General features: G+C 39.8%; 1 protein-coding gene across 4 annotated transcripts in view; it reads right to left on the bottom strand.

The window, feature by feature from the left end:
• Positions 1 to 16,242, bottom strand: part of tdrd9 (tudor domain containing 9) — a 223,383-nt gene that overhangs the window by 127,659 nt on the left and 79,482 nt on the right. For all 4 annotated transcript variants that reach the window (XR_013579459.1, XM_078562446.1, XM_078562447.1 and 1 more), the window contains exons 3-4: positions 14,598 to 14,819; positions 5,046 to 5,168 (exon numbers count right to left, since the gene is read on the bottom strand). Coding sequence is in view for 3 of the 4 variants with exons in the window: in XM_078562446.1 (XP_078418572.1) it covers positions 5,046 to 5,168; positions 14,598 to 14,819 (345 nt within the window). In the remaining variant the exon portion in view is untranslated. The remainder of the gene's footprint in view (positions 1 to 5,045; positions 5,169 to 14,597; positions 14,820 to 16,242) is intronic.

Genomic DNA, 16,242 nt, shown 5'->3' with positions numbered 1-16,242 from the left:
TGAAGACATGACTTTGTTGCGACAAGGTCTGTGCTGTGGTCACTCTTATCAATACAATTATGGGTAGATGCATCTATGATAGGTACACTGGTGAGGGCGAAAGCTCAATTAGGTTTCTCCCCTCTTGTTGGTTCCCTCTTCATCTGCCACAGGCTCAATCTGGCAGATATGTTGTTTAGGGTTCGGCCAGACTGTGGACAACCTTAGCCAAAAAAAGCGATAAAAAAATGAAAACAATTAGCCAGGGTTCCCACTGCCGATTACTGTCCCTTCTGCAAACTGCACATGCATGTCAGAGGAGTAATGAGTTGGGCATGTCCATGATACCTTCAATGCTTAAATACCTTGTGAACAATCAGTGCCTGGACGCACCCATGAAAAACAGCCACTTAATGATTACAGGGAATGAAAGAGGAAAATCAAAATAATGGTGGATCCATCACAATGTCCTTCAAACAAGTTGAATTAATCCTCTCACAAAATTCAAAGTCCTTAAATGTAAAGAAAGCAATAAGTGGGTGATGATTTGCTTTAACACAGGTAATCTTAAAATTACTCAAACAAGTTGGATGAACAAATAATTACGTTAATACAATTTATAACAAAGTCACAAAATGTTCATACAAGCAGTCCTAGTGAATGTTTGCAAAATATCTTATTAAACGATCTAAATCTGTATCACCAAGCCTTGCCCAACTTCCTTTGGTATACATGCATTTTTACTCAGATACTTTCGAGTACTGGAAACAACACTTAGTTGTGGTGAAACATTTAGGCTCATAGTAGAGAACATATTTCTATCCACAGGACCACCCCTATCCAGTTACCCTATCATGAAGTTGTATTAAGAGTGGCTGTACAAAAGATTACAAGTTAGCTAATTTACTGAAAAAAGTAATCATTTGTGATTAATGTAGAGATGCAATCAATAAGAGTGTTATAACATGCATATCCATACATGACCAGGAACAGTAGCACAATAGTAACGTTACTGGACTAATGCCCCAGAAACTTGAGTTCAAATCCACCATAGCAGTTGGGAAAATTGAAATCTGGAATAAAAAACTAGTCTCAGTAATGATGGCAAACTACTGGACTGTTGCAAAAACCCATCCAGTTCTCTAACACCCATCCTTACCTAACCTGGTCTTTAGGTGACTCCATGCCCACATGAATATGGTTGACTCTAACTCTGAAATGTTCACTCAATCACATCAAACCCCACTACAGAGGAGCTGATGAGTAAAACCAGACCAACAAATGAGCATTGACCTAGGAACAAGACACAACACTAACACCATGCCCAGTCGACCCGGCAATGCTCTCCACACCTGTTCGAAAATGGAGAGAGCTCTCATACAGATTAGTCAAGCAGCAGCCTGACATAGTCATACTCCCAGAATCATACCTAACAGCCAATGACTCAGACTCGCCCATTGCCATCCCTGGGTATGACCTGACTCACCTCAACATGTACTATGTATCTCATGAAATTGCCTGATGGATCAAGTCAAATATGGGTAAGGAAACCTTCTGCTTATTACCACCACCCTCTCTCAACTGATGGATCAGTGCTCCTCCATGTTGAACACCGTTAAACGCTAAGAGTAATAAAGCAAAAGCACACATTGTCCCCCATTGTTGAAGTCTCCAAAGGGTGACTCAGTAGCGCCACTACTGACCAGGTTGGTCAAGCCCAAAATGACACAACTGGCAGTCTGGGTCTGTGGCAGGTGGAGGGGGAAAAATCTACTTGACCTCGTCGTCCCCAATCTTACTGTCACAGATGAATTTCTCCATAACAGTAGTGCAGGAGTGACCACCACACAGTCCTTGCGGAAACAAAGACCTGTCTTCGTGATAAGGACATGCTTATCATTGGGCACTGTCACTGTGTTAAATGGGATAGATTCAGATCAGATTAAGCAGCTCAAGACTGGGCATTCCAGAGGCACTGTTGACCATTAGCAGCAGAATTGTATTCAGCCACAATTTACAACCTCAGGGCCCAGCAAATTCCTCACTCTACCATTACCATCAAGCCAGAGGATCAACCCTGATTCAATGAAGAGTGCAGGAGAGTATGCCAGGAGCAGCACCAACATAGCTAAAATGAGGTGCCAACCTGGTGCAGCTATAACACTGACTACATGCATGTTAAACAGTGGAAGCAGCATGCTATGGACAGAGCAAAGCAATCCCACAACCACTGGATCAGATCAAGGCTCTGCAGTCCTGTCACATCCAGTCGTGAATGGGTGAACAATTAAACAATGAACTGGAGAAGAAGCAGTTCTATGAACATTCCCATTCTCAAATTGGGCAAGCTAAGGCTGAAGAATTTGCAATCAGCTTCAGCCAGTGCTGAGTGGATGTTCCGTCCCGGCTCCTCCTGAGTTCCCCTACACCATAACTGCCAGTTTTCAGACAGTTCACTCCACATGACTATAGAAATGGCTGAAGGCACTGCATATGGCAGGACTATGGGCCCTGACATATCCCAACTGTATTACTGAATACTTGTGCTCCAGAACTTGCTGCGCTTCTTGCCAAGCTGTTCCAGTACAGTTACAACACTGGCAAAGACTGGCAATGTGGAAAATTATCCAGTCATGTCCTGCCAACAAAATGAACAAATCAAATCCATCAAATCACTGCCCCATCGGTCTATTCTCCATTATGAGCAAAGTTATGGAAGCCATCAGGCAGTTCTATCAAGTGCATAACTTACCAATAACCTGTTCACAATGCTTAGTTTGGGTTCTGCCAGAACACTTGGCTTCAGATCTCACTACAGCCTAGGTCCGAACATGGACAAATGAGCTGAATTCCAGAGATGAGACAAGAGTGGCTACCCTTGACATCAGGTGTGCCACCAAGGAGCTCCAGTAAAACTGAAGTCAATAGGAATAAGGGAAAGCTTTCCACTTGTTGGAGTGATACCTAGCACAAAGGAAGATTACTGCAGTTGTTGGAAGCCAATCATCTCAGCCCCAGGATAATATTGCAGGAGTCCTTCAGGGTAGTTAGTGTCTTAAGCCCAAACATCTTCAGCTGCTTCATCAATGATCTGCGTTCCATGATAAGGTCAGTAATAAGGGTGCTCGCTGATGATTGCAGAGTGTTCAGTTCCATTCACAACTCCTCAGATAATGAAGCAGTCTGTGCCTACGTGCTGCAAGACCTGGACAACATTCAGGCTTGGGCTGGTAAGTGACAAGTAATATTTGCACCACAGAAGTGTCAGATAGTGACCATCTCCAACAAGAGGAAACCTAACCATCTCCTTTTGACATTCAATGGCATTATCATTGCTGAAAGCACCCATCAACACAATGGCATAATGGCAATGTCACTGGACTAGTAATCCAGAGACCCAGGTTAATGCTCTGGGGACACAGGTTCAAATCCCACCACTGCAGCTGCTGGTTGTAGGTGGAGGGGTACTTGCAGATGGAGGTGGTCACATGCACCTGCTACCCTTGTTCTTCTGGGTGGTGGTGGTCAAAACTTTTAAAGGAGTCTTGGAAATTGCTGTAGTGGACCTTGTAGATGGTGCACACTTCTACATTGTGTGTCAGCAGTGGGTGCAAGTGAATGCATAAGATGGATGGGTAGCCACTCAAGCGGATTTGTTCTGGATGATGACGAACATTTTGATGTTGTTGGAGCTGCACCCATCCAGGCATCAAAATCGTAACTTGTGTCTTGTGGCTGGTGGATAGGATTTGGGGAGTCAAGAGGTTAAAAATATGCTATTGAGTTCCCAGCCCCTGACCTGCCCTTGTAATGACAATATTTATATGGCTGGACTATATAAATTCAATTAACAAAAAAAAAAAATCTGGAATTGAAAGCTAGTCTCAATAACAATGACCATGCTCCTCCATGTTGAACATCATTAAACACTAAGATTGGTACAGCAAAAGCACAATGTTTTTGCACACATTGGGGACTTCACCAACGGGGTACAAAGGGTGACTCAGTAGCACCACTACTGACCAGGTTGGTCAAGTCCTAAAGAAAACAACTAGCAGACTGGGTCTGTGGCAGTTGGAGGGGGGAAAAAAACCTACTTGACCTAATCTTTATGATTGATTGTCATAAAAACCCATCTGGTTCAGTAATGTTATTTCGGGAAGGAAATCTGTTATCCTTACCTGGTCTGGCCTAAATGTGGCTCTAGACCCATAACAATGTGGTTGACTCTTAACTGCCTTCTGAAGTGCCGAGCAAGCCACTCAGTTGTACCAAACCATCAGGCAGACTGCAACGATTCAAGGCAGTGACTCACCACCTCCTTCTCATTGGCAATTAGAGATGGGCAACAAATGTTGAACTTGCCAGCGACACCCGCATTCCATGAAAGAACAAAAAATTCAGGAATCACCCAGGCCAAAACACTTAACTGGTCCAGCCATATAAATATTGCCATTACAAGGTTAGGTCAGAGGCTGGGAACTCTATGGCATATTTTTTACCTCTTGACTCCCCAAAGCCTATCCACCAGTCACAAGTTACAATTTTGATGCCTGGATGTGTGCAGCTCCAGGAACACTCAAAAAGTTTGTCATCATCCAGAACAAAGTAACCCGCTTGACTGGCTACCCATCCACCTTATGGATTCACTTCCACCCACCGCCAACAGACAATGCAGATGTGTATACCATCTACAAGGTCTACTGCAGCAATTTACCAAGGCTCCTTTCAATCTCATGACCTCTACCACCCAGAAGAACAAGGGGAGCAAGCGCATGTGACCATCCCCATCTGCAAGTGCCCCTCCCTCTACAACCCATCCCGAATTGGAACTGTATCGCTGTTCCTTCACTGTTGTTGGGTAAAAATCCTGGAACTCCCTTCCTAACAGTACTGTGGGTGTACATACATCACAGACTGCAGTGGTTCAAGAAAGCGACTCTCACCACCAGCTTCTCAAGAGCAATTAGGGATGGGCAATAAATGTTGGCTGTCAGCAACATTCACATTCTATAAATGAATACTTCAACATCTATTGATGAGAAATTTGATGGGAGATATCCTACTTCATCAATGAAGATGTGCGTAAATTCAGTCAGGCATCTTGCATTAACAATTTTTTGAAGCAGAACGCCTGTTGTCATGTAAGTTAGTTGCGTGTCTGTACCAACTTCTTTTTCTAATCCGACCTATTTCAAGAACAAAATAATCAAATTACTGAAGGTAATAACAGACATTAGGATTTTGAAGTAAAACAAATGAGTTACATTAACAGATTTCTAGCATTCAGATTAATCCAATGTTTGCTAACAAAATGATACATCCAAATTTTACTAAAAATTATAATCTGCATAAGCACATCTTCTCTGTGCCACTGGAGCCTCAGTTGTCATATTTTGTCTTATATCAATTTTAACCCTATTATTTCCAACATCTATACTTAATTAGGATTGTATCACGATGGACTTGAATCCAAATGTAGAGAAGTTATTTTAATCATATAGAGAACCTTTGTTAGCTCATACTTTGAGTACTGCGCACAGTTCTGATCTCCATGAAGGTGTAGAAGATATTTACAAGAATGATACCAAAACTGTGAGGTTACTGCTATCAGAAAAGATTAAAGCTGGAAAAGCAAAGGCTTGAAACTCAAGGGGTGATCCACAAGAAGTCTTTAAAATTAGGGTTTAAAATGGTAGATGGAGAGATGGTTTCATTTTTCGGGAGTCCAAAACGAGGGGACATAGCAACAGTCACTAATAAATCCAATAAGGAATTCAGGAGAAGCTTCATCGCTCAGAGTGGCTGGAGGTAGAACTTGCTACCACCACATGGATTGGTTGAGGCAAATAGCATAGATGCATTTAAGGGACGTTAGGATATACTAATAGGTTCAGATGAAGTAAGGAGAGATCAAGTGCCGTATGAACACTGGCAGTTACCAGCTGATCTAACTGGCCTGTTTCATTCTGTGCTGTAAACTCTATGTTATTCTCAGTAGGGATAAAGTTGTTATCTTCTAGTTGCATTCTAAGCACAGGGCAGATCTATGCAGACAGTGCAGACTGTTTTCAAAGCATTATTTTTCTTAAAAAAGAATTTAGAGGCTTTATCAGCCATATTGTTTTCTGTTCCAGTAGGAGGTCAGGGATATGTACTAAAAATATTTGCATTAATAATCCAGATGGAATGCATCCAGAGTTGCTAAAGAAATCTTCCAAACATCATTAAGGATGGACGGTTAAGAAAACTAAGCCACTATTGAGAAATAACAGGCAAGTTGTTACAAACGTCATGAAAATATAATAATTTTCATAATATTGTGATTTATTGTAAAGGTAGGTTAATAGTGGGATTTGGATTAGTTTCTCTGTGTGGATGTGTGTGTGGTGGATTTAACTGAACTGAAGACAGCTAGTCTGGAGCTTTTGAGTTATCAAAAGGGAAGCTGGGTTTGAAATGCTAAATACGTAAACATGGTTGAAGTTTATGAATGTGAGGTGTGAGGAACATTTGCATTTTTAGATAAACCAGAGTAGTTTGAATTTCAAAAAGATGATGAGATGCTACACCTAGCCATAAGAGGCTAAGCTAAAAAGCGTGTTTATTTTTCCCAAAGGTTACTGATAATATGCGTACTATAAAAGATTTATATTTTGAGAAAAGTAAAGTTGCAAAGGCATCTTGGAACAACTGAATTTACATTAAAAAGGGGGAAACATGTATAAAGGAGATGTGGTTATGTGTAAGGGGGAAGGCATTCTAAGATCTAACAAGTGTGAAAAAGCCTCCAGCCTCTATGCATCAAGTTGCTGTCTACAGGAACCGAAGCTAAGAAAATTCAATTTGAATTTCACTGTCCAGGGTATTGCGTGCTTTGACTGGGTCTGTTTATTCCTATTTGATTTTACTGTTGCCTTAATGGAGGTGTAACTGGGGGTCAGATTAATTTGGGGAGCGAAGAGTTATCATAGTAGTAATTTGTAGACCTACATATGTGCTTGAAATCTTTTCTTTTATTAATAAATGTTTAATTTAGTTTTGTAAAAACCTCCAAGGCTGGGTGGACTTATTACTACTGAATTCAAGGCATGCATTTCGAAATAAAATACTAACTGCAAAACAGTTGTGACAGCTATTTCAAGTATCCTTCTGGGATTTGAGCAGCTCAGCATTTACCATCAGCTGCCATAATACAAACCATTATTAGGGACAAAATAAACTTTCATTTGGAAACAAAGAAAGGCATGGGTCATTCTAGGACAGCCACATGGAGGCACATCATGACTAACTTCACTGGATCCTTTGATGAGGTAGTAGACAAGGTTCATCAAGGTAGCAGAATAGATGTTGGATAGAAACACAAAGGTTTATGGCATAGAAAGAGGTAATTTGGCCCACTGTATCCATGCCAGCATAAAAAGGTACCCAGCCTAATCCAATCTTCCAGCGCTTGGTCCAAAGCCCTGAAGGTTACAGGACCTCAAGTGCACCTTCCAAGTGATTTTTTTTATTCAGATTTGATAAAGGTTTCTACCTCCACCATCCATTTAGGCAGCAAGTTCTGGACTTCCACCACACTCCAGATGAAATAATTGCTCAACTCCCCTCTAATCCTTCTACCAATTACTTTAAATCTATGCTCCTCGGTTTTTCACCACTCCACTGATGGAAATAGGTCCTTCCTGTCCACTATCTAGGCCTTTCAATTTTATGCACCTGAGTTAAATCTCCCCTCAACCTCCTTTGTTCCAAAGAAACAATCTCCAGCCTATCATATCTTTCCTCATAGCTAAAATTCTACATTCCTGGTAAAATCTTTTCCTTTGTGGACTTTAGAAAGACATTTGGTCAAGTGTCATACAGGAGGATTTTAACAACATGGGAGCCCACGAAATTAAGGGCAAGTGGTGCAAAAGTGACTCCAGAAGCAAAGATTGGTGGTAGATAAACGTTTTTCAGACTGGAGGTGGTTTGCAGTGGTGTACACTAAGAATAAGTTTTGGGTCCTTGACTCATTCAATTCTTATAAATGGCCCGGACTCAGGTGTAGGGATTAACATTATAAAGTTTTAAGATGATATGAAACTTGTTGACGTAGATCAAGATGAGGATAATTATAAGCTTCATGATGGCAGGCAAGGTGGTGAATTGAGTAGAAACATGGCAGATGGAGTTCAAAGCAGATTAAGTGTGAGCTGATGTACTTTGGTAGGCGTAATATGCAAAGGCAGTACATTAGAAATTACACTATTTTGTTAAAGGGATACCTATAGATCTGCTTGGTCTCCATATTAACAAATCTTTAAAACTGGCAAGGCAAGCTGATAAGGTGGTTAAAAAAGCATATGATTATTGGGTTTATGAATAAAGGAATGTAATATAAAAAAGCAAAAAGAGGTCATGCTAGATTTTTATAAATCACTAGTCAGACCTCAGCTGGAATACTGTGGACATTTCTGATTGCCACGATGCAGAAAAAATATAAAGCCCATAGAAAAAGTCTTCAACGGGGTTTAAACCAGGACATTACCAGGGATTAAGGACTTTAATTCTGAGGCGAGTTTGAAAAAGGTAGTACTGTTGGCCTTGAAAAAGAGTTGGTTAAGAGATGACCTAATAAAATGTTTTCAAGACGAGAGGTTTTCCGAGAGTCAAGTGGGTCAATAGCTAGAGATCATAAATTCAAAACCATTGGCAAAAGATCTAAAGGGGTGACAATTTTTTCACTCAGCTGTTGGGATCTGGAAAGTTCTACCTGCGAAGGTGTTGAAGCTAATTCCATAAATAATATTAAAGGGAGTCAGGCAAGGTATGTGGGACTAAGCACGGCTGCTCTTTCAAAACAGTTAGCAGAGATACTATGGGCCAAATACCTTACTGCCACACTAACTTTCATGATCTTAAAAATTATACTTTTCAATGTTACCTTTCTTTCAAAGGTTTAACAGAAGTAATTTTAACCAAACCAATTTTTATCTTTCTTTTCTATAAGATTTTAGCACCTATCAGCATCCAAAGTTCTTTCAAGTACATTGTCAAGTTGCACATCACTCCACTATTTAAGGTAAGCGACGGAAACCAGGGAATTATGGACCAGTCAACCTCAGGCAGAGCCAGAATAGATTTGTACTGGGAAGGTCATGTCTGACAAGCCTTTTACTGAAATGATGACCAAAGTAGCAGATAGGGGAATGTCCAAGGAAGTTATTTATATAGGCTTCCAGAAGGCATTTGATAAAGTCCTTTGCAAGACTGGTCATTAAAGTTGAAGCTCATGGAATGAAGGGAAATTACTGATGTGAGAAGATCTGAGTGGATCCAAGTAGAATTGGAATACTGGACAGTTACACTAATTGGCAAGATGTGTCTAATGGCACCCCACTGGGATCTATGTCGGGACATGAACTATTCATTGTATTTATTAATGACTTAGATACCAGAATGGAGAGCCACTTTGAAAATTTGCTGATGACACATAGATAGGTGGCATTGCAAGCATTGCAATTGTTGTTGGAGACATAAAATTACAAAAAGAGATATGAACAGATTAAATGAATAGGCAAAACTGTGGCAAATGGATCTCAATATAAACAAGTGTCAATCATCTTAAAAATGGTTTGATCAGAGTACTTTCTAAATGGTGAGAAGTTTGAAACAGTGTAGGACCAAAGTGACATGAGGTTCATGTACATAAATCATTAAAGTGTCACATATAGGTAAAATAACAAAAAACACTAAAGAAATGCTGGCCTTTATACCTGGAGGGCTAGAACAGACAATGGAGGCAAAGCCATGCTGCAAGTCTACAAAGTCCTGGTTGGACCACAGTTCTGGGCACCACATCTAAGGAAGGATATCTTGGTCTTGGAGGGAGTACAGTGTAGATTTACCAGAATTACATCTGAACTCTGAGGGTTAAGTTACAAGGAGAGATTGCACAACCTAGAGTTATATTTCCTGGAATTAAAAATAATATGGGGTGATTTGATTGAAGTTTAAGATAATAATAATCCATGCTGATTTTCCTTAATAAATCCAAATATGTTCAAGTGATTGTTAATTTTGCCCCGGATTATCATTTCTAAAAGCTTCACCACCACCGAGGTTAAACTGACTGGCCTGTAGTTGCTGGACTTATCCTTTCAGCCTTACTTGAACAAGGGTACAACATTTGGATTTGATAGGGTAGTTAGAGATAAACTATTTTCAGTGGTTGGGGAGCCTAGGACTAAGGGGACAGAGTCTAAAATTTAGACTCAGGCTTTTCAGGAGTGCAGTTACTTGTCATGGTGGTAGGTAGAAATATTTGAGGAAATATTTCCTCAATTGATGCAAGATCAATTGTAAATATCAAATGCAGGTCGATAGATGTTTGTTGACCAAAGTTATTAAAGGATATGGAGCAAAGGCAGGAATTTTAAGTTACGTCATAGTTCAGACATGATCTTCTTGAATGGCAGGGTGCAACAGATTGGAAGAGCCAAATGGTCTACATCTGTTGCTATTTTAACAGGGATGGGGAAAGAAGTAAAAATGCAATGATAAACTTTTATATTAGTTACTGCTGACATCAGACTTCTCACTCTACAAATTTTAAAGCCAGGAACACAGAGCAAAGAAAGAAACCAGCGAGGAGGATACAAGCAAACTGAAAAAAGGAGTGAAACAGGTTAAGCAGGTGGACAAGAATGTGGCAGATGGAATATCATTGAATGCAGAATGGTTACAGCTCAGATGTATGGTTACAGATCATTCAGCCCAATGTGTCCCGACCAGCTCTCTGCAAGGGCAACTAACCTAGTCACGCTGCCCCTCCTTTCCCCTGTAGTCCAGCAATTTTTTTCTCTTTAAATAGCTATCCAATTCTTTTCAAGTCTCAATTGAATTTGTCTCCACCGCACTCTCAAGCAGTGCATTCCAGATCCTATCTACTCGCTGCATAAAAAAGTATTTCCTTAGGTTGCTGTTGCTTCTTTTTCCAATCACCGTAAATCCGTGTCTTCTGATTCTCAATACGTCTGCCAACAGGAACAGTTTCTTCCTATCTACTCTGTCCAGAACCTTCATGATTTTGAGCACCTCTATCAAATCTCGTGATCTTCCCTTCTCGAAAGAGAATAGCCCCAGCTTCTCCAATCTACCCACGTAGCTGAAATTGCTCATCCCTTGAGCCATTCTCTTAAATCTTTTCTGCACCCTTCGCAAAGTGTGGTGCCCAGAACTTGACACTATATTCCAGTTGAGTTCGAACCACTGTTTTATAAAGGTTCATTATAATGTCCTTGCTTTGCATTCCTGGCCTCTATTTATAAAGCCCATGATCCCATGTGGCTTATTAACCACTTTCTCAACCTGCCCTGCCACATTCAACGATTTGTGCACATACACCTCCAGGTCCCTCTCCTCCTGCACCCCTTTCTTAGGATTGTACCCTTTATTTAACATTACCTCTCCTCATTCTTCTTACCAAAATTAATCACTTTACACTTCTATGCATTAAATTTTATGTGCCATTTGTCCTCTCCATTCCACCAGCCTATGTCGTCTTGAACTTTTTCACTATGCTTCTCTGTTCACAATACATCCAAGTTTTGTGTCATCTGCAAATTTTGAAATTTTGCCTGTGCCTTGATCTGTATTAGTGACCTAGACTTAGAAAAGCAGTCATCCTAACACTAACCCTAGGGACCCCCACTACACAGTCTGAAAACAACCATTCACACTATCTCTGTTTCCTGCCACTAAGCCAAGTTCGTATCCATGCTGGTAGAGTCCCTTTTATTCCACAAGCTCTAACTTCACTGACAAGCCTGTTATACAGCATGTTATCAAATGTCTTTTGGGAGTCCATGTACACCATATCAACCACATTACCCTCATCAGCCCTCTCTGTTACCTCAACAAAAAACTCCAACAAGTTAATTAAAACATAATTTGCCTTTAACAAATCCATGCTGGCTTTTCTGAATAAATCCACACCTGTCCAAGTGACTGTTCATTTTGACTCAGATTATCATTTATAAAAGCTTTCCTACCATTGAGGTTAAACTGACTGGCCTACAGTTGCTGGACTTATCCTTACAGCTTTTAATGAACAAGGGTTCAACATTTCCAATTCTCCTGTCCTCTGGCATCTCCTATATCTAAGGTGTTGACTTATTAACTTTAAGTACGGAGGTGGGAAAATGTGAAGTTATCCACTTTGGTAGGAGGAATAGAAAAGTGGATTATTTTTCAAATGCTATGAGACTGGGTAATGTTGGTACTCAAATGAATCTGGGTACCTTTGTACGCAAATCGAAGCTAATATGAAGGTGCAGGAAGCAATTAGGAACACGAAAGATATGTTAAGACTTTATTATAAAGGGGTTGCAAATGAAGAGTTAATAAGTTCTACTGCAATGGTATAGGGCCTTGCTGGTTTTGGTCCCCTTGCTTGAGGAAGGATATACTTGGATAAAAAGGAACACAACAAAAGTTCAATAGAATGGGATGGATTGTCCTATGAGTGAGCAAATGAGAGTAAGAGGGTGAGTGTGAGAAAGTGAGGGTATGTGAATGAGAGAAAAGACCAGGCCCATATTTCCTAGTGTTTAGGAGGATGAGAGGTGATCTAATTGAAACATATAAAATTCTTAAGGGGCCCAATAGATCAATATTGAATGTTTCCCCTGGCTGGGGAGTCTAGAACTGGGATTCACGGTCTTGGTCATTTAAGATTGAGATGAGGAGAAATTTCTTCAGAGTTGTGAATGTTCAGAATTCTCTATCCCAGAGGGCTGTGGATCCTCACTTATTGAGTATATTCAAGTCAGGCACACATTGATTTATGAATACGAAGGGAATCAGTGGTGTAGGGATAGAGCGGGAAGGTGTGATTGAGGCTGGTCAGCCATGGCTTTATTGAATGGAAAAATAGGCTAGAGGGGGTGAATGACCTACGTCTGCTCCAATTTATATTCTTTGGCCACGTCTACAGCAATTCCACTTGCTTTTTTGGACCCCAACTTTAGCCATTTCAATAAAAATCATGGAACATTAAACACCCCATACCTGCTAAATTGTACCTCCCAGTGGCTAACTGTGGTCCCAAGCTAATATCTGGTTCTACACTCTCCGTCTCTATTTAGATCAACCCAATTTCTCAGCACAGCTGCCCTGGCCCGAACCTGTCCCTCTTTCCCTTCATCTGCCATTTCTCCACCCTCAGCCTTTTTTCTTTGGAGGCAAAATTGGATCTAGAAGGGGTTAGAAGGTAAGTACAGATTGACAGAAGGAATGGGAAGGAACCAAAGAGGCTCACAAGTTACCCAGAACCAACACCCCAAAAGCAGCTGGCAAACACTGGATGCTGGGAACTTTAGGTGTTAGGTAATAGTTCTGGGTATATGTCAAATTAGCATAGAAAGGGTTAATCGGTGATACTGCAACACAAATGATTAATCTGTCTTAAAGATCAGTTAGTGTAATATTATTCCAACAGTAATATTGCTTACTTTAAGGGTTTTTTAAAACATAACATAGCTTTAGGCCACAATATTTTGAGATAACTCATCAATTGTTAGGTCATTTGGAATGCTCAAATTGGAAGAATGAAAGGAATCTGTGCACGTGTGAATAGAATGGCTAGAAAAGCTGAATAGTCTTCTCCACAGGAAGGATACGCTTGGTCAAAGATAGTTTATGTTTGCTAGCTTTAACTGCAATATCAACAGTGAAGAGGTTCCATCTGTTCAGTCAAGTGTGACAAAGCTCACGGAAAATGTCGGGAAACAGAAGAGTTACAGCAGAGTTGTCAATTAGCAGTGATAAGCAAGGATATCGAGGGAGAGAATCTACAGCTAGATGGTAAGCTCCTACAAATCCTCCACAGAGTCAAGACAATTGTGGTTAGCAGAGTTTCCAGAACAGGATTATTCAGTGTGTTCTGTTGCTATGGTTGCCCCATGGCAAAACTTTAATAATGTCCTCTGTATCATGTTGCTGCTTTGCAGATGCTTAAAAATTGCCATAAATAAAGATTAAATTGATTTAAAATATACATGCATAGTTGTATCTGCCCCAAAACATATTCAGGTTCATATCATTTTAGCTAACAGTGGGCCCCTTCACCATCACATCACCTGAATGGCATGCTAACTTTGAAGCTCAAGGATAAATCAACAAAAGCCTTGTTACAGTTTTAAAATAACAATCCTATTCCACCTAAGATTGCAGAGAAAGGGAAGACAAATTTTGGCAGCAAAGGCCTAATTGAGTATCATTATGTGAAGCAAATCAGTTATTCTGGTCATCGGTTTAGAAAAAAATTTACTTCTTAATGGAGCTCCAACCAAAAAACTAGGTTTTTGCAATGAACCTTCCCTTAGAAAAATTATCAAAGGTATCAAATAAATTTGTATATTCTTGAAGTTACATTTTTTCCCACAACAATGGATAAGGTAAATTCAAGTACACTCAGCAGCACAGGTAGTATGGTGAATAATTTCAAAGATGTATACAAGAGCAGTCAACTGTGATCAGTAACATAACAAAAGATAATTTCCTGAGCAACATAAAGAATGGTAAAGGTACAAGTTACAATATAATCTTTATGAATACCAGAATTAACATACCTGATATCCAACCAAGCCACCTACAGACAAATGACGTTCTTTGCAGATCCAGCGTGCAATACTGATTGCTCCAATTTTCCGTGGCTGTGTTACTACAATATTGCAGAATGCAGGTTTCTTTACGTAGCATTCAAGAATATATTGAGGCAATTGTGTGCTCTTACCACTGCCTGTAGCACCTCGGACGATGACTACTGAATTATTTTCAATGAGATCAACAAGCTGTAATTATAAAATAAAAGCTCAATAAAATAAAACATCAAAAAAAGAGTCCTCAGGCACAAGCAGATATGGTAGTGGAGGTTACTGAGTTAGAAATCCAGAGGCCTGAACCAATCTGGAGCATGCGAGTTCAGCTCCCACCATGGCAGTTTCAGAATTTGAACTCAATTTTAAAAAAATAAATCTGAATTCAAAGGTTATCAGTAAAGCACAGAGGGAGACTATCATTCTCCTGCTTTGAACTTGCACGTCAATAGTACAATAGCTGAACATCCATGCTAATTGCAACTGAAACCTGGTCAAACGGAACAACTTCAGGACCTCTATTCCATACACCCAGGTTCCTAAATGAAACATTTTACACATTAGCAAACAGAAAATGACACATAATATCGTATTGCCAAAAAAAAAACTGGGTCATTGGTATCCTTTAGGGTCATAAACCTGCCTTCTTTTACAGTCTGGTCTTTATATGACTCCAGCCTAACACTAGTGTGGCTATCTCAGAAATGCTTAACAAGCTTCCGAGTTGGATCAAACCAGGATTTGCAATAAATACCTTGTTAATATAACATATAAAAGTGCCTCCGACTGAACCAAATTCACTTAACTTCATGCATTTGACTAGCTGACGAAAATGTTCAGCTTCTTGGTGCAATCGGCGATCTAGACTCAAATGGCCTTCAAAACAGCACTAATTTTACGGTGTGTTTTTTTGCGAAAATTCTGCTCAGTCACTTGCATATCACCAATCATAAGGTCTTTCATGAACTAGCAAAATTTGGTGTTGTTTTCAAATGCCATTTTAAAGCATTTTGTATTTTGAAAAAAAAATCCTTTGATAAATTTTTAGAGTGGTAACCCTGGTGCAGTTTTATTAATGCAGCTGAAAATGGGTTTATCATAAGTATTTTTAATCAGAATGCATAGTCCATTACCTCTAAGTAACCTGATTTTAAATTACTAAAAAATACTTTAGAAACTATAGAAAACCATAAACAGTCGTCAGTTCTTGGCACATTAAAATGTATTTAAAAGCTTTTAAAATGTGCCTATTAGTGTCATCCCGTGCCGAAGATAAACAGCTGAATCCTAATAGCCTTCTTGAAGTTCCACAAATAGATGTAATTAGTGGAAATTCACAATGGTGCTTCATTCAATATGGGGCCAGGGTCAGGATTCTGGATGAGCTTTTTGTATTCTTAACTAATGGTAAACGATTACAAAAACTATTTGTGGTGGACATGAATTGTGCTTGAAATCTCTCGATCCTTTGTGCTGGATTGACAGATTTTGGGCACACTGTGCTGCAAAATTCTAGTGAAATAGGCCACTATTTCTAAAATGTAAGGAAACGAGCAAAAATTTACTTTATTTATTCCATTTTAACCTTGTGAAATGGTGCACCTTCTTGCCTGGTCAA

This window comes from Cetorhinus maximus, chromosome 18 (assembly GCF_964194155.1).
Source record: "Cetorhinus maximus chromosome 18, sCetMax3.hap1.1, whole genome shotgun sequence".
NCBI lineage: Eukaryota > Metazoa > Chordata > Chondrichthyes > Lamniformes > Cetorhinidae > Cetorhinus > Cetorhinus maximus.
This window is presented reverse-complemented; position numbering and strand designations above follow the sequence as displayed.